This window comes from Hermetia illucens, chromosome 7 (assembly GCF_905115235.1).
Source record: "Hermetia illucens chromosome 7, iHerIll2.2.curated.20191125, whole genome shotgun sequence".
NCBI classification, from domain to species: domain Eukaryota; kingdom Metazoa; phylum Arthropoda; class Insecta; order Diptera; family Stratiomyidae; genus Hermetia; species Hermetia illucens.
This window is the reverse complement of record NC_051855.1, coordinates 11,619,255-11,642,417: the sequence shown is the minus strand read 5'-3', so window position 1 is coordinate 11,642,417 and position 23,163 is coordinate 11,619,255. Positions and strand designations below refer to the sequence as shown.

The 23,163-nt window shown below is 41.8% G+C and overlaps 1 protein-coding gene across 5 annotated transcripts in view; it reads right to left on the bottom strand.

The window, feature by feature from the left end:
- Window positions 1–462: 462 nt before the first annotated feature.
- LOC119660729 (latrophilin Cirl-like) overlaps window positions 463–23,163 on the bottom strand; it is a 101,989-nt gene continuing 79,288 nt past the window's right edge. For 4 of the 5 annotated variants that reach the window (XM_038069388.1, XM_038069391.1, XM_038069389.1 and 1 more), the window contains 8 exons: window positions 21,102–21,342; window positions 16,298–16,463; window positions 12,085–12,314; window positions 7,828–7,925; window positions 7,543–7,729; window positions 7,038–7,475; window positions 6,058–6,968; window positions 463–2,768 (listed from right to left, as the gene is read on the bottom strand). In XM_038069388.1, the coding sequence (XP_037925316.1) occupies window positions 2,492–2,768; window positions 6,058–6,968; window positions 7,038–7,475; window positions 7,543–7,729; window positions 7,828–7,925; window positions 12,085–12,314; window positions 16,298–16,463; window positions 21,102–21,342 (2,548 nt within the window). In that variant the 3' untranslated portion in view covers window positions 463–2,491. The remainder of the gene's footprint in view (window positions 2,769–6,057; window positions 6,969–7,037; window positions 7,476–7,542; window positions 7,730–7,827; window positions 7,926–12,084; window positions 12,315–16,297; window positions 16,464–21,101; window positions 21,343–23,163) is intronic. The other variant, XM_038069392.1, reaches the window with a different exon arrangement.

The following is a 23,163-nucleotide window of genomic DNA, read 5'->3' as shown; positions in this document are numbered from 1 at the left end:
AACAATCCATATTGGATCAGGGCCTTGAAGTGTGTTAGAGGACTTCATTCAAGACCGAAACGGTACACTACAGTATACTGTAGGAGACAATGTGGTCAGCATTGTGCTCGACCGAGATTATTACCCTGATTTGACTCAGGTACTCATTCACAGCTGAGTCGACTGGTATCCGACGTCAAATCACGATACAAATTCCACTGCCAACCAGTGAGATTTGAACCGCGACCTTCCGTACGATAGCCTTGTGCTCTAACCACTCAGCTATCCGGACATTAAAAATGAATTAGTAAACCCAAAATACCTCAGTGAAATAGAAAAAAATGATGCTAAAAGTTTATATACTCACTTTGTTTCGAAGCTCGCGCATGTAATAGGATAACGCTACGCTAAATAATATCACTAAAACCCAACGACAGAAACGAAAAAAACCTAAAATTTAACTAACAAAAAACAAAAAGGATGGAAAAATGTATTTTTCTTTCTATTTAATTTGAAATTTCTATAAAAAATATGTCCGTCTTTCCTTCAAAACCATATCAACATAATCATCGTCCCTATTTACAGTTAACTTTACAGTATAGTCCTATTTAAATATGGTCGCGATTCGAATTTAATTCTGTTGTTCTTTCGTACACAATTTCTAGATTTTCAATTCACTTTTGTTGTCTATCAACTTTTCATATCATTTCTAAGTTATTTTTTTTATGTCAGTTTTGTGTTCAAAAGGTTCTTTTACTCTTTTCCAGTATCTTTTATCCATTTATCTACTCATTATATGTTATATTGTAACACACAATATACTATTGGAATTTTTTGCAACATATACTATCGCAATTTTTAATTTTTGTATTTGTTTTCCATTTTTTTTTTTTTTAATATTTTTATTTTACATTCCACATGAACTTCAGTGCTTTACGAAAATCGTTTAGATATTCCTAGGGGGGGCGGGGAGATTGTGAAAGAGAGATGGACGAGGAGATTGTGAAAGAGGGATGGATGAGGAGAAGGGGGTGGAAGGGTGATTTCAATTCGAATAGCAAAAATATATGTTTATATGTATATGAGTATATATATTAAATATGTAGAACATTTGACATTTCAACGGGTCGGTTTCCACCTCACCAGATTTCGAAAGAAGTGCAGGGCAGGGGTAAGGGCAGTTTTTCAATCAATTGATTTAGGTAAACCAGGATCTTGGGAACAAAAGCGAAAGGATCATGAGGATAAGACCATATTACTATTTCAGAAATAAACATTTCAACCTAAAAAAAGATAAGGTCCATGCATTTTATAAAGCTCCGACAGCTTAATTCGGTATGGACAAGGAAGATAGTTAGAAAGGATTTAGAGAGGGCCGTTAATTTAGAGAGATTTGTCAGTTTAAAGGAGAATAAGGTTACTGTAATTGGTTTTGATTGCATATTAATTGGACGGAATTTTAGGGAAATAGCGTGGCGAAATATTAGAATTTTTTCTTTTTGTTTCAATTCGTGTACGTTCTATTTAACATTTGCTTTTTTTTTTCAATATGGTGCAGTGTAATCAATCATATAGTCCTAAAGAGATGTTAGATACAAACACAATAATACCACTCAGTAATTTTTATTTGATCTATCTGTTTATGTCTTCTCTCTTCACTCTTTATATATTATATATATTTTTTTTTTGTTCGTCTTTTATTTATTTCCCTAAATATTTAAAATTTATCATACCTATTCCATTTTGACGCCTCCTCTTTTAGCGGCAAATGTTTCATAACATCAGTGTAACAAAAAATATGTCTTTGCTTGCCTATTTCAAAAATTTCATTCATCATATTGTGTTAGCCCTCGCTCATGAAAATGAAACATGAAAATAGTCATGTTCTTATTTAAAAATTCCCTTCGGATTTTTCTTTATAATCTATCGGTAAAGATACTTTCATTCCCTACCTACCTAAAAATATTAAAAAGCTTCACAGCTATTGACAAATGAGATAGAGTTAAATACAAATTGTTTGTTTTTCGCTTCAATGATTTTATAACACGATAGTATGCTAGATAATATTTCCTTACTAAATTGTACACTACACGAAACTGAACTGACTAGCTGAAACAACTGGCAATCAGTAACTACAGTTGCTCCTCAAAATGATATTAGCAGCCAGACTACCTCACTACCTCAAGGGGTGCAACATGACGAACAGGCTTGACCAAGGTTTGGAGAGTTTTTCGTTTTGTGGTCTCATGATCCAATTTAGATAGCCTCGTGGTCCGATTTCGGGGGTGTTACCTTAAATCTTGGTATAAGTTCTCGTGCAATGTACACTGTGATTGAAGCTTGATGTTTCTCTCTTTTTTTTTTGCTTTCACTAACTGGCGTTCCAAAGTGAGCGGTGGCAATGACGACTTTTCCTCTCTCTCTCTCTCTCTCTCCCCCCTCTGCACATGTCCCTATGATATTAAAACTTAATTTTCAGCGTAACTTAGTTGTTGCCAGCGGTATGATGTCATCATTTTGGCAATGGTTCCAAATAGCATACAACTGTGTTATTTTCATCTAACATGGCGGATAGCGTCCTACCAACAATTTGTTGTTGCTGCTGTTGATGCATCTGTTGCAGTTGTTGTTGCGGTTGTTGCTGAAGTTGTTGCTGTTGCTGTTGCTGTGACCACACATTATTAAAAGAATTTTCACTACCTATTCTTCCAGAATTGCTCGATGGAATCTTCATACCTTTTGCTGATTGTACGGGATAATCGAATTCAGATTGTTTCATATGATATCGACTGGAATGGTATAAGAAACAAACAAAAAAACAAACGAGTTTATTACAACGCCATGATATAAAGAATTCTACGCGGTTTTTTGATAACTTGCCACTAATTGAAGAAATCTATGGACGACATAGTCTAAACTAAAAAGCGGAAATGTCCTGTAATCTAGGCAATCTCGATTTTAGTCCCTATGTACTGTCTCCTATCACCAACAACTTTCAAACAAATCGGGAATCCGGAAGCTGCACGCTGAAAGATTATGTGAGCCTATCCACATTCAGTCTTGAATTTGCAAAGAATCGACAACTTTGATCTATTATAACTTTGTTACTAATAGTGCGATTTCCACCAAACTTGGTAAGATCACGCTCTATTCTGTTATAGCCTACACTGCCACAAAATTTCTTAGGGCTAGGATGAACTTAAGATGGGTTCTGCAGCCAATTACTAGCTGGCTCAAGAAACGATCACTTTCAACCCGCCGCACTCCCCACCTTTCCAACAAATGGGGGAGTCGGGGGTGGTTTTAGTGGTTAAAAATCCCAAACTCTGGCGTGCCCAGGTCTTTTGAAGATTTCTACCTCCTTAAAAAACAAAAAAAAAAACAAAAGGAAACAAAAAAAAACAAAAAACCAAAAAAAACAAAAAAAAACAAAAAAAAAAACAAAAAAAAACACCTGTGAGGAGTTGTCAGATCTCCCATCAGGCGTGACCCAACTGGCGGATAGGGGCATACCCTATTGATGTGTAAATATGTGTTCATGCACTTTATTTTCTGACTGTGTGTGGGCTAGTGTTTGCTCATCTCTGGTGTATGGACCAGGACCAAAATGACTATGGGAACGACACAAAAAACATAAAACCAACATGGAAAACAAAAGAAGGAAGAAACTTACGGCGCAGCGGCACGGAATCCCAGTACCGACGGCTTTTAGGAGTGAGCAAGCAGGCTCCTCCCGATCGTCGATATCCCTCGACCGCAGTGCCTCGGTGGTGGGCAACTGGGCCACCTTCGCATATAATGTTACAAGTGATTTGGATCTGGAGAAGGAGGTGTTAAAGCGAAGTATGGACCCTACCGGGAACACCGGTAACAAGACAAAACAAACATGAAAGGAAGGCAGATCATTGGGCGACTAAAACTGTGATAGCACCCACCGCATATTATCGAGATGCACGATAGCAGGAGGTACTCCAGGACCAAGAAAGGAATCCATTCAAAACAAGCTCGTCAACTATGAAATCTCCTCCAATATCAAAGACGATAACGGATAAGATACAGGCAAGGTCAATAAACGAGAAAAGTGAAGGAGCGTATAAAAGGACGTAAAAAGGAGGGTTACCTGTCGAGTCTCATAGAGAGATGAGTCCCGATCCGGAAGTTTGCCTTTTAAGAAAACAAACTTCACTAAAAAAGTGCTTTAAATGCCTCACGTTTCGGCACTTCACGAAGGTATGCACCAGCAGCATTGATTGATCCGATCGATGCAAAAGGTGTGAGGAGAAAGTCCCATATTGCCAGGGAGTGCAATAGGGAGTGCATATTGAGCGAAGTAGAAGAGAGACACGATAACAGGCATATTGCCGGAAGTAGTAAATGTCCGGAGTTTAGGAAGGCGCTCACTGCAATGAGAAATAAACCTCAATCATTGCAGGGTCACTCAGGATTTACTTGGACAGAAATCTCCATCATAAGTGAACCGTATAGAAACCGTCGCGGTGGCGTATGGGTCACAGATTCTACTGGTGGGACGGCGATATGAGCTCGCGGTCAACAGGCCATACAATGTACTGCAAGTCAGGCAGGCAGTAGCTTTGTGTGGGCAAAAATAAATGCTGTATATGTATACAGCTGCTACGTCCCACCAAGTATGACACTGTCTGAATTTTAGAGGTGTGATTAGATCAACGTCATAAAGCAGGCGCCTCTACGGAAAGAGCCGTCCATGTGGGCCAATGCATCGCCATGGCATGTGACGCGTCCATGCTTGGGAGGCGCTCATTCCCCAGTAGAAGACCAAATTACCGGTAGAATGGTCAACTGGCCAGCCTTCGATCGGCTTGCCACTGAGCCAAGAGAGCGGCTCAGAGGGCGATTGGTAGAATCGATCAGGGACAACAAGAGTGTGCCTGTAAGGTAGCCCGCAAAACCCTCAAGCTCACCATCCAGCGCTTTAAGGAGCTCTGCTCAGAAGCGGATGTAAACCCGTGGGACAGTGCTTATAGAATCGTTATGGGACGATTTAGAGGCCGTTCGTCTCCGCAGATAACGTGTCCTACCCTCTTGATAAAATCATCCAGGGATTATTCCCCCAGCAAGAGGAGGGCACCAACACATTCCAACCACCTCTGATTGTGACGGCAATTTCGCTAGTCAACAGAGACTAGTTGTTGGAGATCTACCGCAGATCTGGAGACAATAAAGCGCCGAGCCCTGGACTTAGTACCGAATAAGGCCCTTAAGCTTGCCGCGAAATTCAAACCAGACATGTTCGCTGAGTTGTTCGAAGCGTGCATGTCCGAGAAGATATTTCCAGCAGCATGAAAACGGCGGAAGTTGGTACATTTGCCTAAGCCTGGTAAAAACGGCGGATAAGGAAGACACGCCGGTCACCCGATAAAACACAGAAAAAACGATAAAATTACCACAACTGCGTCTATAGGAAGCACGCTCTCAAATTACCACTTTTCTTCAACAAACCTCTCGCTAGCGTGACTAACGAAGGTAAACAGCGCAATCGATATGGTAAGCAATAAAATACAGTTGTAGGAAAACGCTGTGAAAGTGGCATTAACATTTGTTCAGAATTCTTGGAATTAGAGCGTTTTAAAATAAAATTTTACACTTCGTACATAGGAATTGCACGCACTGTAGTACGTTGTGCGCATCTCCTAACAATGTTTAAAATTATACGCAAGGATTTCAGTTACGGAAACCTGGGACATTCGAGTGAAAATAAAAACCCAAATTAGTATCAGGTTATTGTATTACGATTACCAGTCTCGACAGGGGAGTGTCAGCATCACCAACACTATTATCATTTTCAGGACCATCAAAAACAATCCAGGTCCTACTCGAATGTAAGCTTCAAAAACATGGATTGGACGTAACTTAGATCCATGGTTTTCTTCTCATCTTGTCTACAGAGACCTGGTTCTCACTTCTATTTGGGAAGTGTTTACCAGTTCCTTTGAGAACTCTAGCTCTTTTTAGACTGGCTCACAAAGCTCCATCATCCCATTCTATATTTATTTCTATTTTTAAAACGCTTGAAAAAAAAAACAAAAATATTCTACTCACTTAAATGATTGCCGCAATGGTTCCATGCCACCTAATCCGCTATCCTCCTTACTGGCCAGCAGCCTTCGCATACGATTATAATGTTCTTCTTTTCCCATTCTGCCACCATCGTCACGATCATCTAACCCCTCGTCATCATCATCCTCTTCATCACCATCCGAGTCTTCATGAAAATCCGACGCACGATTGCTTAAAATCTCCTCATAAACTGGTTCATCCATACCAGCCGTAGGACTACGACTATAATACGATGAAGATGCTGCATTATTCGGCGGGCAACTGGTCAGATCCTGATTTGGAACTGCCGGTAAAGGCATGGTTTCAGCGAAATCTCCACCACCCAAATATTTTTGACGATAACGTTGTTGTTGTGGTCTATAACTGGTGGAGAAACCATCGAATCCATTATCGGATCCGAAACCCTTAACATTGGGTCGCGGTAGAACAACGTGGGATTCAGTACGGTCATCATCCGATGGATAATGATAGAGTCGGGGATCCGTGTCTGGGAAATCACAGTCATTTTTTAGTTTGTCATGATCACCTCCTGGTGGCATCGGATAGTGACGTGGCGTCTTCTTATACGATGGGTAAAACGAATGAACATTATCCGATTTTTGAGAAGTTGCTTTCAGTTCGCCATTAATCCTTTGCTTTTTAGGCGAGGGATTGTTTTCACCCCAATAGAAATACTCATGATGATGCTGCGGAGCATGTTCTGCAGAAGATGTATGACAACTTCTCATCGTGTTACCACCCATCGGATGCTGCTTAGCCCTGTTCGATTTGCAGTCATAATTTAGGTACTTAGCGTCGTAAATATTTAGATTTCTAGCACTAAAGTCGGCATTTCCAGAGTGTGATGGAAAATGCTGTGGCTGTCCCGGTTTCGACAGTTGGAAACTCCAGTCCTAAAGCAAAGGGGAACAGAGAGAAAAATTACAAAACCATTCAAGAGTCCAGTGTCAATAGCTTCCTACCTGCGAATGATCATTCTGGGTAGAATTGAATATCAAATGCGTCGATCCCGCCGATGAAGCTGGCGAGATGTGACCACCGCTTGCGATGGCGGAACCACTGAAACCACGTAATGTTCCTCCGCCTGTCGCTTGATCCAAAAATATATTTTGCCGAAGGTCAGCAGCTGACACCTTCGTGACCGAATCTACAATTGTGCAGGAATGAGCTGCCAGGTCCTGATCTTCAGATAAGTATGGAGCTGACGATGATGGCACTATGCTTGGATTCGAAACTGAATGTGCACTTGGTACAGCGGCAATTGGACTTTTCTTGCTAGTGGTTGTCCCGTAGTGCTGTTGATGCTGACTGGCCGACGATGAGATGGATACCTTGGAACATCTTAAACATTTTGGTAACCAAGAATTTTGTCGTATGTATTTGCGGTACTCGTGGCGAATCTGGAGATGAAAATAGCAAAACTATGTAAAGAAATCTGTTACTTCGATAGCCTCGCATCATACTGACCTTCTCATTTTGAATACAATGAAATATAAATATATACACGCCCATTATCGAATTACAAGCAATGAAAATGTACCCATAAAATAGCGAAACACTTTCTTCGAATTTCGCCTTTCTTAGGTATAGGTAGGCGAACACCCAATCGGCTAGGAGTATGGTCAGAAATAGGAATGAGCAACGTAAATCAAATCTGTGGGAAGAAGAGAAAAATGAAGGATTATTGGTTTCCACTTTCCTTTTAATCCTTCTGGAATAATAGAGAATAAATTTGAATGATAAGTATCTTACCTTATACTAGACAGTCTGCTGTGCTCCTTGTTTTTCAATGTTGTCTTGCTCTTCTTACACATGATATAAGCAGAGAGAATAGAATAGCTGTTTGCACCCTGTGAAATGAAGACAAGAAAATACTTTCATTTAGATTTGTTTCTATTATTTTAAAAATCTGGCTTGGTTCATCATCGAAATTTCCATTAGATGTGTAATGGCTATGATGATTGAGATAGCCAGAATTACCACCCGTGTTGAGGATGGATTGGTTTGGAGGTTTCGCGCCGTGTCAACAAGATCCTTCTCTTTTGCGAGTATCGGTCGCGTTCGCCGATAGCTCGTCGAAAGAATCGACTTCGGCAAGTAATATAAAAAGTGAGCTGCGTTATGCGTGCTCATGTTAAGTGAGCAGAGACCTCTCCATGCCTCACAGATTCCCTCTTACTGTACTCAAACGTGGATTGCAATTTATAATAATGATACTAAACTCCGCTGTAGGTGGTCCCAAGACCGGTTGCGAATGCGCCACGATGATGGCTCCACCTGCTGCAGCTGTTTCGTCACAATTTATGGCTCCTACTACAAAATAACGATAGGGGCGGGTACAACAACTTACCGCCCCTTGTTGCACCAGAGACTCGTCGGGCACTCGCGCACGTGACGGTGCAGCGAGTCGTAGACCAGTACCACTTTATTACTCGCAGCGACACAATCCCTGCCATCATCAGAGAGCGTGTTTAACTTGTGGTCATCGCGGAAACTAGTGACCAAGAGTCAATGGGGGCAGAGGCAGCGGCATTAACAACACCACGCTGCACTGCAGGCAAGTTTCAGTACTCGACGAAGCCCTCTTCCCCACCATCCAGCTGAGGTTCGAGATGAATTCCGAAGAGCGTGTATACAATTCTCGGAACTGGATCCTTTGCATAGACCAGGTATTCCCGGGCTCTATTCGTCTCCAGCAACTCCGAGATTTCTATCTCAAATTAATGCTGAGATTGCATCTCGACTGTGTGCTAATATGTCACGGCTACGGCTGTGAGATTGCACGGCCAGAAGATTCGGTTTCGCGTTATTGGACTGAGTAACCGAAGAGATCCACCTAGAAAATTCGTCTGGAATGTCGACGGAACTCACTAAGACAGGACATCGTTAAGCTGACTCAAATCAACGCTGGCATTGCCAACAGACGGATGAAAAATAAAATGCAAAAGGGAGGAGCTATTCCGTCCCAAGGGAAACACTCATGGTTGAAATTCTGGACACACAAAAGCGGAAACTTTCCGTCATATGCAGTTGATATGGCGAAAGTCACTCCAGACGTGTCCAGAATGCAACGTACGCGAGAAACAAGCGGAGTTTTTTCAGGTCACTCAACGAATCCCAACAGTTCAGTTGTCGGTGATGGAAGCGAAAGAATTTTGGGGTGGACTTTGGGGGTCACCCGTCCAGAATACTGAGCATGCTGAGTGGATCACCGCCGAAGACACCCGCCACGCCAATACGCCTGGAATGAATTTTACGGATGTTACCGGAGAGGAGAGGCGACGAGCCGAGGAACTGGAAGGATCCTTGTCTTAATCGAATGCATAATATCTGGTATAAGCAATTTACCAATACACACTGTCGATTGGCACATAGCATAAATCAGGTCATTAGTCGGCCGGAAGAATTTCCACCCTTCCTCACAGCGGAAATTACCTACCTTGCCCCTAGAAAGGACGCAGGATCCCGCAGACAGAAGACCGATTACTTGCTTACCAACCATCTATAAATTGATAAAAAACGGGAAGAGTGGGGGGCCAAGTATAGAGTGTTGGGGAACGCCAGAGGAAGAAGAGAAGGAACGAGATGAGAGCACAGTCCAATGGAGACGAAACAGAGGCAAACAATTTAAGGTCGTCTGCGTAAAGCAAATACGGACAGGTGAGGATTGAGGCGAGGTCATTGATAAAAAACAGGAAGAGTAGGGGGCCAAGTGTAGAGCCTTGGGGAACACCAGAGAAAGGAGAGAAGGAACCAGATGAGTGACCATGAAAAGAAACTTTGCAAGAACAGTATGGGAGATAGGAGGAAAACCAGGAGATGATTGAGGGAGGGAAGTTGGATAGAGAGAGTTTAGAGTGGAAAATATTATGGTCAACGATATCAAATGCTTGAAACCGTAGATCTATGTTTCACGAAGAGAAATGAGGCGGTAGTTCACAGCAAGAGAATGATCACCACCCTTGAGGATATAGATGATAAGATCCTCTGTCCAGAGATGGGGAAACTAGCATTCTTCTAGACTTTTATTGTAGATTATACGCAGGGGGAGGGACATGTGGTTTCTACAGTTAGGAAGGAAAAGATTAGGGAGCCCATCGGGGCTAGGTCCGACATTGAAATCAAGATTACCAATGAGGAATTCAATCAAGGAAGGAAGGAAAGGAGGAATGGCCAGAGATTCGGAGCAGTCAGCAGTTAAAACAGGCATAGAGGGTGGAGAGGTCCAGGGTGAAAATACAGAAGAGATGGTCGCAAGATTGTTGTGGGGAGTTGGCAGTGGAGTCAGCAAAGCCGATAGATTCAGTGGGATTACGAACTGCGAGTGTGAAATCAAAAGGGTTTCAAGTTACCGCGGGTAAGAGTGGATTCGACGCACAATAAGTACCTTTTATGCGGTTTTTTAATCATCATTTTAAACATTATCGCCAAGTCGGCTCGCTGCTCGCCTATTTTTACAGCAAAAAGCAGGCCAGTCCTTTGCATGCGGTTGTCTGTAAGGCAGACTGGGAACTGACTCCACTTAACCTGAAGGATCGATGTTTCAATCCTCTGAGTGGGATGAAGTCGGACCAAGAGCGGATCGATGAATGGAAGTCGAAGGCAGAGACGAAGGTAAAGACGTGAATCACGAATGTTAAAAAATGGTCATAAACTTCTCTACATTGGTTACCACTTGCACTTAGTGTGGTGTCGGCATTACCATCTCCGGCTGAAATCGCTATAAAGAGGTACAGAAAGCTCTTAAGAAAAACGTAAGATCGGCTAAACGGTCATCATGGAGACGCTTTTGCGAAGAGACTAACTCTCTGGAGGCAACCTCAAAGCTCGATAAGAATGATACTTTGCTTACCGACCAACGAGCCATGATAGACAGGTGGCAGGAACACTTTTCAACAGAAGAATATGCTCATCCACCACTTTCCCAAGCACTGTCGACATTTGGATAGCACTCTGGCTTAGTGAGTTCTTCAATCACGTTATTGAGGGTAGACCACCATCTGACTAACAGGGAAGCACGATCCTTCCAATACGAAAAAGAAAATAAGTCAGTCCAAAGGAACGGTTATCCCATACCATAAATATTTTTAAGCGCATTCTTAACAGCCGCATCCCAATTATTGTGAACTAAGCCGGATTTGTCAAGAACTGTGGAGCTAGTGGCGCAATATACGCCGCGCAATTACTCAAGAAAAGATTTTGTCCCACAAAAACTTATCTGGTATGCGCTTCAGGAAGACCTAATGCCAAAGAACTTTGTTCGCTTAGTTAGACTGCTCTATGACGATCCAAAGAGCATAGCCTTTCGGATTTTCTGGGAGGTATCCACTTCGTGTCTCTCTCGGTGTTCATCAAAGAAACGCCCTTTCACCACGCAGGACATTCAATGGCCAGCGCCACATGGCTCTATGCAGATAATGGATTCGTAACAAAGCTGATCTCGAGCCATTCTTTCAAATGTGGCATGCAGCACAGCCTAAGATTGAATCTAGAAAAAAAAGGGATTGAGGAGTTTGGAAGTTTTGACAGGCCTAACAGGTTGTATCCTTTTTGCAGCTGGGTTGCACGAAACACAAAAAAAGCCATATTAAAAAGGATTGGCCAGAAGTAGAGAATGACCTTTTTGGATCACCTCTGCAACTTGGAAAAACCTTCACATCAAGTTGAGATTGATGGAAAACTTTGTGGAGCCGACGAAGTGCTGAAAGGTTTTCTCTATTTATAAAAGAAACTTTTCAGGATAAGCGATGCGATAATAAAGGTGGGAATATTTTTTATGGCCCCAAATCAAGGAACGAATCAGAGATGGTCCTGATTCTGTACTTTTTTCACCCAAGGCAGCTGAAAATCCGAACCTGGGATGAAAATCATGGGAACTTGATATCGGGGGATCCCACAACCTCTCGTCAAGATCGTTTATTCCTATAACTTTCGAGTAGCAAATTGGGGAGGTCTTTTGGAATACAAGCCAAAATCTACTGAGATATTTAACAAAAATCTTGGACTTACCATTACAAATATCACAACAGGAGCTAAAAATGTTGTATAGAAAAGTGCATTTGGTTCCATTAGAACGCAAAAATCACTTTGCGTATATGTCCCCGGATCAATGGCCAGAGATATGGCAACTATAGTAAATGATAAACCATATGATAATAGATAATACCATATTAATTTCGAGGAATTTTCCACTTCTATAAACATGTCGTCTGTAGTTAGTGTCAAATATAATTGAAAACCTGGAATTAGAGAAAATAAAGAGAAACATTTATTTAGGTATTTTTTAGTACTAATTTAAAATGATATACAAAAGATAAAAAAAAAGAAATTAAATGGAAAACTAAATAAATGCGACATTTTCTCTATTATTTTAAAACAATTTTGTCTTAAATCCCCGCCCTCTAGCTCCCCACACGATCTGCTGAGACGCCTACAGACCCTCTCTACTGTTCTGTGCCAAGTACCCTTATGACAGCCCAACTGTCGGTCACCAAGTGTTACAGGTGTCTGGACTACACCTCAGTAGCTTGCAAGGGACCGGACAGGAGAACAGCATGCCGGAGATGCGGTCAGCTATGTCACCCAGCAAAGGCCTGCAATGAAAGCGAAAGCTGCGTTCTCTGCAGGTATCGTGGCGTGTCCGGTTAGAGCGTCGCATACACTGGGGGCTCGGGACGGTGTCCAATCGTTAGGGCGGAACTGGAAAGGGCTATGACACGAATGGCATGATCCGCATTTTACAAATTAACATGCACCGGAGTGCAACCCCTCACCAGTTGCTAGCACAGTTTGCTGCTGATCTAATGCTAATCAGCGAGCAATACCGAAACCGGTTTCATGACATTTCGACTTACCGAATACCGCTCCCATCTGGAGGAGTCGGTTTGTCTGGATTCAGTGTTTAGCCATGACGTTTTCTAGCATTTACCTAACGCCAAATGATACGATGCTCAACTTTCGGCGCCGGCTTGATGCTCTGGAGAACGGCGTTTCGGGCACGAAGGGGCAAATCCTAGTAGGCGGTGATTTTAATGCTAGGGTCCTTGAATGGGGCATGCCTCGACCGGATTCCAGAGGGAAACGAATTTTAAATATGACGGCGAAAACCGAGATCGTAGTTTTAAACACCGAATCCACGCCAACGTTTCGGCGCCCAGACTGTAAAGGAAGCATTCCTCACATCACTTTTGCGTCGGAATTTCTGGCATCATCGGTGGACGGATGGCGAGTCTTGGAAGACTTCTCGGCAAATGATCACCTGTATATCGCGTTCGAAGTGGTTGACGCTTCTTGTCGGCGAGTATCAACGCGACGCCACCCTTGCCTGTGGAATGTCGCGAGGGTGAACATCGGGAAGTTCGTTGAAACTCTTGGAGCAGGCAGAGCCACGATAAACCTGATAACGAGGGCGTGTGACGCTTCCATTGCCGACCTACGGAGGGAGTGTTATAAGCTCCGACGTTTGGTACAACCTTTACACGCCAACGAGGAGGCATGCGCCATAAAGGCATAGTATAGATCAGCAAAAAGAAGACACCGCAGCGCGATAAATGAAAGCAAACCTCGCGGCTGACAAAACCGAGGTGAATGAGGACCTGTGGGGATTCAAGCTATAAGCTTGTTACCCGGAAAATCAGGGATCTTTGGAAGCCTTGCATACTAAATGCTGACTAGATGGACGGCATTGTACGGGCATTATTCCCCAGAGTTCCTGTACAGGTTGATGTTAACAGCACGGAAAGCGTCGGGGATTGCCCCCTTTTCACAACGAGAGAGCTCGAAGAAACTGATCTCACTATGAAAAACAACAAGTTGCCAGGCTGCCTGATCCCAGCCGAAGTTTACAAACTGGTGTTCCGCCAACGACCAGACTTGCTGCGTTTTTCCTTGTCGCTGGAAGGTAACCAGACTCGCGCTGATCAGCAAGGGCAAAGGAGACCCGGAGCTGCCGTCTGCGTACCGACCGCTGTGTATGCTTTACACGGCCGGAAAGTTCTCGAGAGTAGGAGGAGTAGACTCACTGAAGCGTCCGATCCGCGCTGCCGGGGACTTATCCTCAAGGCAGTTTGGGTTCAGAACAGTGAATGCGGTTCATCGAGCTGAGGCACACAGCCGCCGATCCCGACGGATAGTTTAGTTTAGTTTACTGGGGGGAACCGGAGCTCCGAGCACTCAGACCATTGTTAGGCCCATTGTACTATCCCCGTAAATCGCCCCGCCGATAATCGCAGCCTTAAGCGAATTTGACAAAATTCTCCAGAGGCAGAGAGTGCGCAGATTCTTCATTGAAGAAAACCTTGCCAAGGTATCTTCGTCTGAGATCTGAGGGGACAACAAAAATCCCGCTCTAGTGGCCCTAGGCTCTTTCACAAGGATTTTCGCCTGCCGGCAAGAGTCCGGATAGTACTCCTCATAACGCTTGATGTCACAACCGCCTTCAATTCCGTAAGATGAGCAGATATGCTAGGCGGATATTGAGGGATTATCTGAAAGACTGTTCTATGAGACGCTAGGGGTTCAGAGGAGGATGAAAATCACGTCGATCCAAGGATCCATCCTAGGGCGGGACATCTTGAACGCGTCCTACAATAGTTTGCTGAGACTCAACATACCCGAAGAGTCGTATTATGCAGATAACGTTGCGGCACTCGTTGTCAGACGCACTGTTGAACAGGCGCAAAGCAGACTTTGTATATTGATGCGACGGGTAAGCGGATGGAGGACTGCTCATGGTTTCAGCCTTGCGCTGGAAAAAAAACGAAGTAGCCATCTTGATCAGAAAGAGTTGACTATGGAAGATCAGCTTGTTTGAGCAAATCAAAACAGCAGCGGACAGGGTTGCAACTGGAGTCGCGGCCTTGAGTCGGCTAATGGCGATTATTGGGGTCCATATATCCACTAGGAGATGTCTTCTTATGGGAGCAACGTAGTCGGTTCTGCTCTATGGCGCGAGGTATGGGCTGATGCCTTTGACAAAGAGGTGCATCGTAAGCACCTCGCCCAGGTGCAAAGACGAGGAGCTTTTCCGAGTGGCGTCTGCTTATCGCACTGTCTCTGCATCAGCCGTGATGGTGATCACGGGAGTGATCCCCGTTGCCCTCCTTGCCAAGGAGCATAAAGCTACCTACCACCGTAGGAGCGAAAGAGACGTGGTTGCACGTGAAGAACGTCAACGCACCGTTATCGAATCACAGCTCTCTTGACAAAATGAGCCCAGGGGCAGATGGACTGCGCGGCTCATTGACAATTTAGACTCGTGGCTGAACCAAACGCATGGTTAGATTGATTACTTCCTTACCTAACTTCTAAGCAGGCACGGAGGTTTTCAGTCTTACCTGCATAGGATTGGGAATGCGCGATCTCCTAATTGTGTGTTCTGCAATGGAGTAGCGGAAGACGCTAATCACACCGTTTTCTCTTGCGAAAGGTGAGACCGCTCCCGTCAGCAGCAGGGAAGCTCTCTCCAGACATCATTGCCAGAGAGATGCTGATGAGCACAGGCAGCTGGAGTCGTGTTGCACATTATGTTCGGGCTCTTCTTATTGCGTAGAAGATTGAACTCGACCGGATGGCAAGGGGTTCCCTAAACTAACAATTCCGATCATCCCCTCCCCTTCTGTTGGTAAAAGGGACTCCCTGAGTTAAGAGCTCCCGAAGCCGGGAGAGCGGAAGGGCTAGCCCCAAATAATGTGTCAACGGTTCCAGGCTAGTTCTCTGATGATAGGGAGGTGTTTAGTTGGTAGTCCGACATCGTACTATTGCGGGAGTCCAACACTCTGTGTGTACACGCATTCACCTACCCTACTCCCCCAAAGAAATAAAAATAAGGGCAATACCTATGGTAGAAAAAGAAGACGAGGGAGACCTGCCTGAAATGAAGCGAAGGCGTAGGTTAGGTCGCCAGACAGCTTTTAGGGGTATCGAATGGTACCTCGGCACAAAACCAGGGTGTCTGGGTTTCATTACCATCGCAAAGCTAGACCGAATACCAGTTAAGACGACGTTGATGATGATAGTAGCAACGAATCAAAAAAGAAACAAACGAAAATTTTAAGAAGAATTAGCTGACCAAGATAGGAGAACGTTTGGACGACTGAGTCATAGCATTTCCCTTTAATAATTAAAAGCAAAAATAACAGAAAGCATTTGAGCCTAACTCAGCTTTTTCAGTAGAGTTAACTAAATTAAATAAATTCTAATAGATAAAAAAAACAACACTCACCTTCAAAGAATAACCAAGCAATAGCTGAAAGCACGAAACAATGTAAAAATGCTGTTGTAAAGCCGCACAAAACATTTGTTTCGCTTTGTTCAATTCCAAATAGGAATAAAATTTCGATAATAAATAAGCACACGTAGATATTCTTGTAAACAGACGAGCGGCTAGACTGTAAAATTGTAAAGGTTAGATAAGAAAAAGGATAATTATGATTAATAATATAATTTGTTAAAATTAAATATTTTTGTTTTTGTTTTTAGTTAAATTTTAGAAAGTTTCAAAAGGAAAACCAAATAAAGCGAGAAAGTTAATGATTTTAGTAGTAGAATCAGCGAGAAAGTTATATTAATTAGATTTGATTGAATGAAGTTGAACCCCAATAACAGATAAATCTCAGAAAACCTAGAAGTTAGGAAAGTCTAACAACAAAAAATAGAACTGGGTTTTCGGCTCAATGCCATATCCCCCCAATTTTACGAATTGTGCATTGCGCTAAGAATATTTTATATTTTCAAAGTATTTATTGTAATCAAGTGGGGCTACTCACGAACAGAGATTTATATAAAAGCAAAAGGGACATGGAAATAAACTATGGTACGGAATTAATCACTCAGCTAGTTCTAATATTTAGAAAACGTCAGTAAATAGTCACATTCATGCGGTTAGTATGTATTAAAAATCTTAAATATTTGATATAAATATCATTTTTAGTGTCAACCAAGACCAACCAAGTGCAAGATATTGAAGTAAAGCTGGAACATCTCTCACTTTCAACCTTTTTTGGTTTTTCTTTTGAAAATTCTAAATTAGAATTGACTAAATAATTAAAGATATTAACTAAATATATCAATATTAATAGAAATTTTAATTTGGCATTTGAATTTGATTATGAATCTATTCATATGTGGTTTATAATTATTACTTTTTATTTTTTTTGAATTATCTAAAGCGAAGCGAGTACACATAAAAAAGAAGTCGGAATAAAATTTTTGATTTTCTTGTTTAGAATCTTCAACTATTCATTCTATGTTTAGTAAAAAGAATATAGAGAAAGGCTCCCTGTAACCAGAATTATGCATAAGTACCAATAGTAATTATAAAGCCGTAGGAAAGTAAATAATATTCGCAAGTGATAGTATTAATGTGTAACGATACATGTTAGATATAACTCATTCAGCACACTCTAGTTCAAATGAAAATTAAACAACGATTAGAAATAAAATAAGAGATAAAATAATAGTAAGTGAAAAATAAACCAAATCTGAATCACACAATCATACACTTTGATTATAAAAAACAAACAAAAGATAAAACTATTTGATTAAAAACAGAAATTTTATTCCAAACGATTGTCAAAAATAATAAAATTGCATCTCGTCTTTATCAAATCTTAAGAAAAAAAAACGTAAGTTTCAAAATTGATTGCATCACATTGACTTAATTATAGTTTTCATTTAAACAAACAGAAATACAAAATTATTGAACAAAGGTAATTGAGACTTATGTAACGCCTCGCTTCGTTTTGTTTCATTATTATTTTCATCTCTGTATGAAATTTTGTTTTGAATGTTTTTTTCTTTTAAACAAAATCGTATTGCAATAGTTATTTTTTTCTCTAGTTTACTCGCCTAGCTACGATTTATATTATATAGATTTCCCTAACTTCGAGTTATGTCTTTCATCTCTTTCATAAGATCATATAATATACAATTAGGATACTTTTTTTCACTAAAATTATATATCACATTGTGTTTTTCTTGTTTCGTAATCAAATCTTAAATAGTTTGCTTTTTGTCGTTTGGATGTTATATCAATGGTTTGTCAAGGAGATACGGGGACAGAGAATTAAGGAAAAGTGTTTTTCGGTCATCCATCGGTCCAATAATCAGATGGTATACTTATATGCGTTAGAGAGCTTTATTTACACTAAATAATATACCTGACTGGGATGTTTTATGCAACAATATAAAAGTACTATTATTGAAAGGGCAACGTTCGTGGTTCACTGATAATATCATTTGAATTATCAACTCTTAGACAGCTAGCATGGTACCACGTTACGATGGGACACTCGCGCCTTAAAAGATCAAATTAAAAATGGATAGTCATAGGTAATTCCTACTTTTATATCACCCCATCGAATAATGTTAACGTTCAGCCGAAGTGAGAAAATCCGCGATCGATATGGAGCCGCACCGATCGTGAAAAAACCGCGAAAGAGGTGTCTCTGATAGTATGGTCACGTAATTCGCACTAACGAGAAATCACTTGCCAAGATTAGTCTGAACATAGAAGTCGATGATAAACGCCCAAAAGGTCAGCTGAAACAACGGTGGCTTGATACGCTGGCTGGGGATTTAAAAGCCTCACGATTGCATCCAGATCAGGTATTTGATAGAATAAAATGGCGAAACCGATCAGGACGGGCCAAAATCGATCACAAGACAAAGAAAAAGATTCTCGAAACCAGAGCCTACCCTCCAAAAAATAATTTGCTCGCTCTGTTTTAAGGAGACTTTTAGATTTGTAAAAAGTTCCCAGCGATGCATCATTGTTGCACATGAAATGGCAAATACTCCTACATTTAATCAAGGGGTCATTTCAGTTTTGACCATCGTTGTGTTAACAGTGAATAGAAAGGAAAAAAAAGGATGGAAAAGAGCCAAGAACGTATACTTTTTCTGTATGAGGTCAAACTCGGTCATAAAGTAGCGGAGGCGACCAGGAACATTAACAATACATTTGTAGCTGATACGGTAAGCGAACGAACCACACGGCGAAGGCTTGAAAAATTCCGATCAGGCGACGTAAACCTTCAAAGTGGGTCACATGGACATCCAAGACTATCAATTGACAACGACGAGCCGCGTTTGCTAGTCGAATCCAACACACGTCAGTCTGTGAGAGACATTGCGGAGAAACTAGGCGTACACTATTCGGCAGTTTCCCGGCACTTGCAACAACTTGGAAAGGTGAAAAAGTTCGATGAGCGGGTTTCGCATGCCCTTAGGGAGCAAAATAGGGCACTTCGAATGGAAATTTGCAGTTCTTTACTCACCCGCAACAGAAGCGATCCTTTTTTGCACAGAATAGTGATATGTGATAAAGCGTGGATTATTATATGACAATCGTCGCCGATCAGCACAATGACTAGATGCTGATGATCCTCCGAAGCATATGCCGCAAACAACCCTCTATCCGAAGAAGGTAATGATAACTGTTTGGTGGTCTACAGCTGGAGTTACCTACTATTCATTTTTGGCACTTGGAGAAACGATAAATGCACGGAAATACTGTGCCCAACTCGGGGTAATGCACCAAAAATTGAGTATTAAACCGTCGAGACTAGTCAACAGATATGGTCTGATATTCCTTCACGACAATGAACGACCTCATGTATCCAGAACAAAGGTTCAAAAGTTGAACGAATTGCAGTATGAGACTCTGCCTCATCCATCATATTCACCGAAAAGGATCTCATTCTGTGTGGTAAGTAGGATTTGTATAAAAAGAGGATCCCATCGTGTTGATGTAGGAAGTCTATTTTGCAGGATTTTTTTTAAACAAGACAGGGAGAAAGCGTCAGGCAACCGTAATAGCTCTTAAAGACATTTTTTCTATTCACGTAAATAGGACAACTGCGTCCCATCTAGGGCAATTGAGGAAAGGGAAAGCCCTAATTTGTTACCTCTTGTAAAAAGAAGTTCCATACGAAAAGCAGAAATTATGTAGAGAGCAACTTTCTCTTATTTAAATATTGTACGAAGTAGATCTTCAGTCTTCTGATAAAAGCAACCTCATGCCGCAAAAGGAACCCAATATTTGCGTGAAAAACTTACGCTAACAAAGGTGAGGCTCCAATAGTTCAAACAAAACAGAGGTTTATTTCTCCTTCCTACCGGAAAGGGGTCCTTCTTCTACGTACATTTATTTACATAGAGATGCTTATCCGCATAGAGGAGGATGGTTTTCCTTGAGTAAGTAAGTCCCTTGGTTTGTTTTTCAGTCATGAAAGACAGCCTCAGTAAGAATATCCAAATTTGGACACATCTCAAAAGGAAAAACAAATATTTTCACAACACTTTTGATAGAAAACAAACTAATCCGCTGCAGGTCCAAGTCGCTGATCAGTTGGATCACGTTCGACTCTAAACCATGGCTAATCATAAAGAACATTAGGCTTAGTTCTACTACCTATATTAATTGGTGCAACAACCACATTACTACTATTATCCACGCCGCCATTATTCTCTACCAATGATGATGTTGCAAATAATATGGCATTACATGCATTTGTATTTTTATAATTAATTAAATTACTATTATTGGATCCTAAGGAATTATTGACTATCATTGAGTGATTATTGGAATGGGGATGATGCGTATGGAGCAATAAATGATGGTTGTTGTTCTGTTGTCCCCGTGACGGTGACAATACGAAATTTGGAAGTGATAACAAACGTTGTTGAAATTCAGCAGCAAGAGCTACAGTAGCACTACCACTCCCGGCAGCATTAACACTGCTACCACCAACTGCAGTGCCCTGTTGTTGCTGATAGGACGATTGGGTTTGTTGTTGGCGCGGTAGTTGCTGTGGTCCACGACCTGATCCCATTCTTCCTGATGTCACCATTTCAACAACCAAACTGTTATTTATATTGTCGTTGTTACTTAAATTACTAGCGTTTCGTATATTCCTACTATTATTGATATTATTCACTGTTTGATGATTTAAATTGCTACTACTACTATTACTATTGCTAGCATGATTATTTTGTTCACTTGATTCATCTGTACGTCTTCTTACCTTTACAAAAATTCCATTAAATAATTTTAACGTTAAAATTGCTACTATTATAAATATAATACATATGGCGATACTAATGTAGATTAAAATTCGGATGTTGTTATTGAACAGCGAAAGCAGAGACGGTGCGGTGTCGTCTGTTGTGTCCATTAATATGGCGAAATTTGTTAGATGATTGCACATGCAAATCGTGTGTGAATGGTTTGTATGCTCCAAATAGCAACCATCTTCTGACCAGGCACTGGAAGTGTAGCAAAAAAAAAAATCATTGTTAATTAGTTTCGCAATGGTTGTATCCTGTAGACAATAAAAATCGAGAGTTCGCGCGTATATAATGGGACAATCTAGACTCGGATCACTATCTCGTTGGTATGCCAATCCGGGCTCGAATTACAACACCATCTTCAATCTCCTCTGACAATCAGGTGAGAGTGAATACTGAAGCCATTCACAACACACCACTTCGACCCACCTATAAGGGAGAAATGGATACCGCAATAACCGCAGTTAACAGATGTCCTGGAGATAAAGCATCAACAAATGATCTTCACAACCACCTGAAGAGCGTTATCATTGATACGACCACAAACATACTTGGCCCCAGTCGCAAGAAAAGTCAGAAGAAAAGAAGGAATCCTGGGAGAACCAGAACCTCTGTGGACTAGAGAAAAATGAGGAGGAGCCGCACCACGCAGGCGAATTTTACCAATAAGTTAGCAAGTCCATATCCACACGATGTTGGACTGCACCAAATGGGGAGCAAATTACTCCCACGTTTTTTGGTCCACGGGCTCTTCGTTTTGGGCATAGCACCCAAGCATTCAAAAAACAAGGACTAATGGTTTCATCCAGGGGAGAGGCAACTCTTCAGACGCTGCCTCACCTCTGCCCTGGGAGCAGCGTGACCGAAAGTAACAACAGGTGGAAAAACGCTCCTTTACGAAGCAGACCCTGCCTGATTTGGAGCGATGGCATAGGTCAGGACGCCAGGCAGCTTTTAGGGATATCGAATCGGTGGACCTCGGCGCAAAGCTGAGGTGTCTGGAGTTCCTTACTAAGGCCTAGACCAAATACCGGTTGTAGCGCCGTTAATAATGAATGGAGGACATCGTATAGGCTACTTAGCACCTAGGGGGAGCAATCAATGCTCAAATTGGGGTGGGTAAGGAGATAGATATCAGGCTCAAGACATTCCACAAACGCTCGAAAATTCATAGTAAACCAGCCACGGGTGCAAAACGTCGAAAACATACTGAAGGACTACGAGACAATCCCCAATAAGCCTCTATATCGTGCACTGCGTCAGCACATTCGTCAAAAAGTCAAAGAACCGACTGACGTGGCGCTAATATCCTACAACATGTTTAACAAAAGTTGGGAAGCGATCAAGAAGCACCTATCGCTCCACTACGCCGATAAAAGGGATATCAGGACGTTGGAATACCAGCTAACCAACATGAACCAGGGCAACAGGAGCATAGACGAATTTTACGCCAAAGTAAATCACCAATTTTCGCTGATTGTGAACAAGATTAAGTCGGAGAATCATTCTAAGAAAACTCTTGGAAATGTACAGGAATAGAGCTCTTGATGTCTTCATCAGAGGAGTAAACGAGAACCTTTCCAAAATGCTTCCTATACAAAAGCCCAGAACCTTACACGAAGCATATTCGCCTAGAAATACAGAATCTAAATTTCCGTAATAGTGTTATCCGCAAGCCAACCTCAAACAGTTCCGTTACTTCCCCCATAAACCAATCTTTCCCTCGTCATTATCGTGTTTACAATATCCAAGGATCTAAGCCGGGATCAAGAACCTTCCCTTGGATCCAACCAACCAAAGGAATGAGCTCTACCATACCCAGCACCAACTGCATCCTCAGCCGCTGACGAGACCTCAAGAACCGAAACCACCAGTGCATAGGGAAGTTGATCCATCCCTACAGACGAGACAAGTCAATTATATGAATAGATCTGGCTATGATCCTCCCCACAAATGTTACAGTGACATCGATAACTACCGCCAAAAACATCAGAGAGTCAACATACATAGGCTGGACCC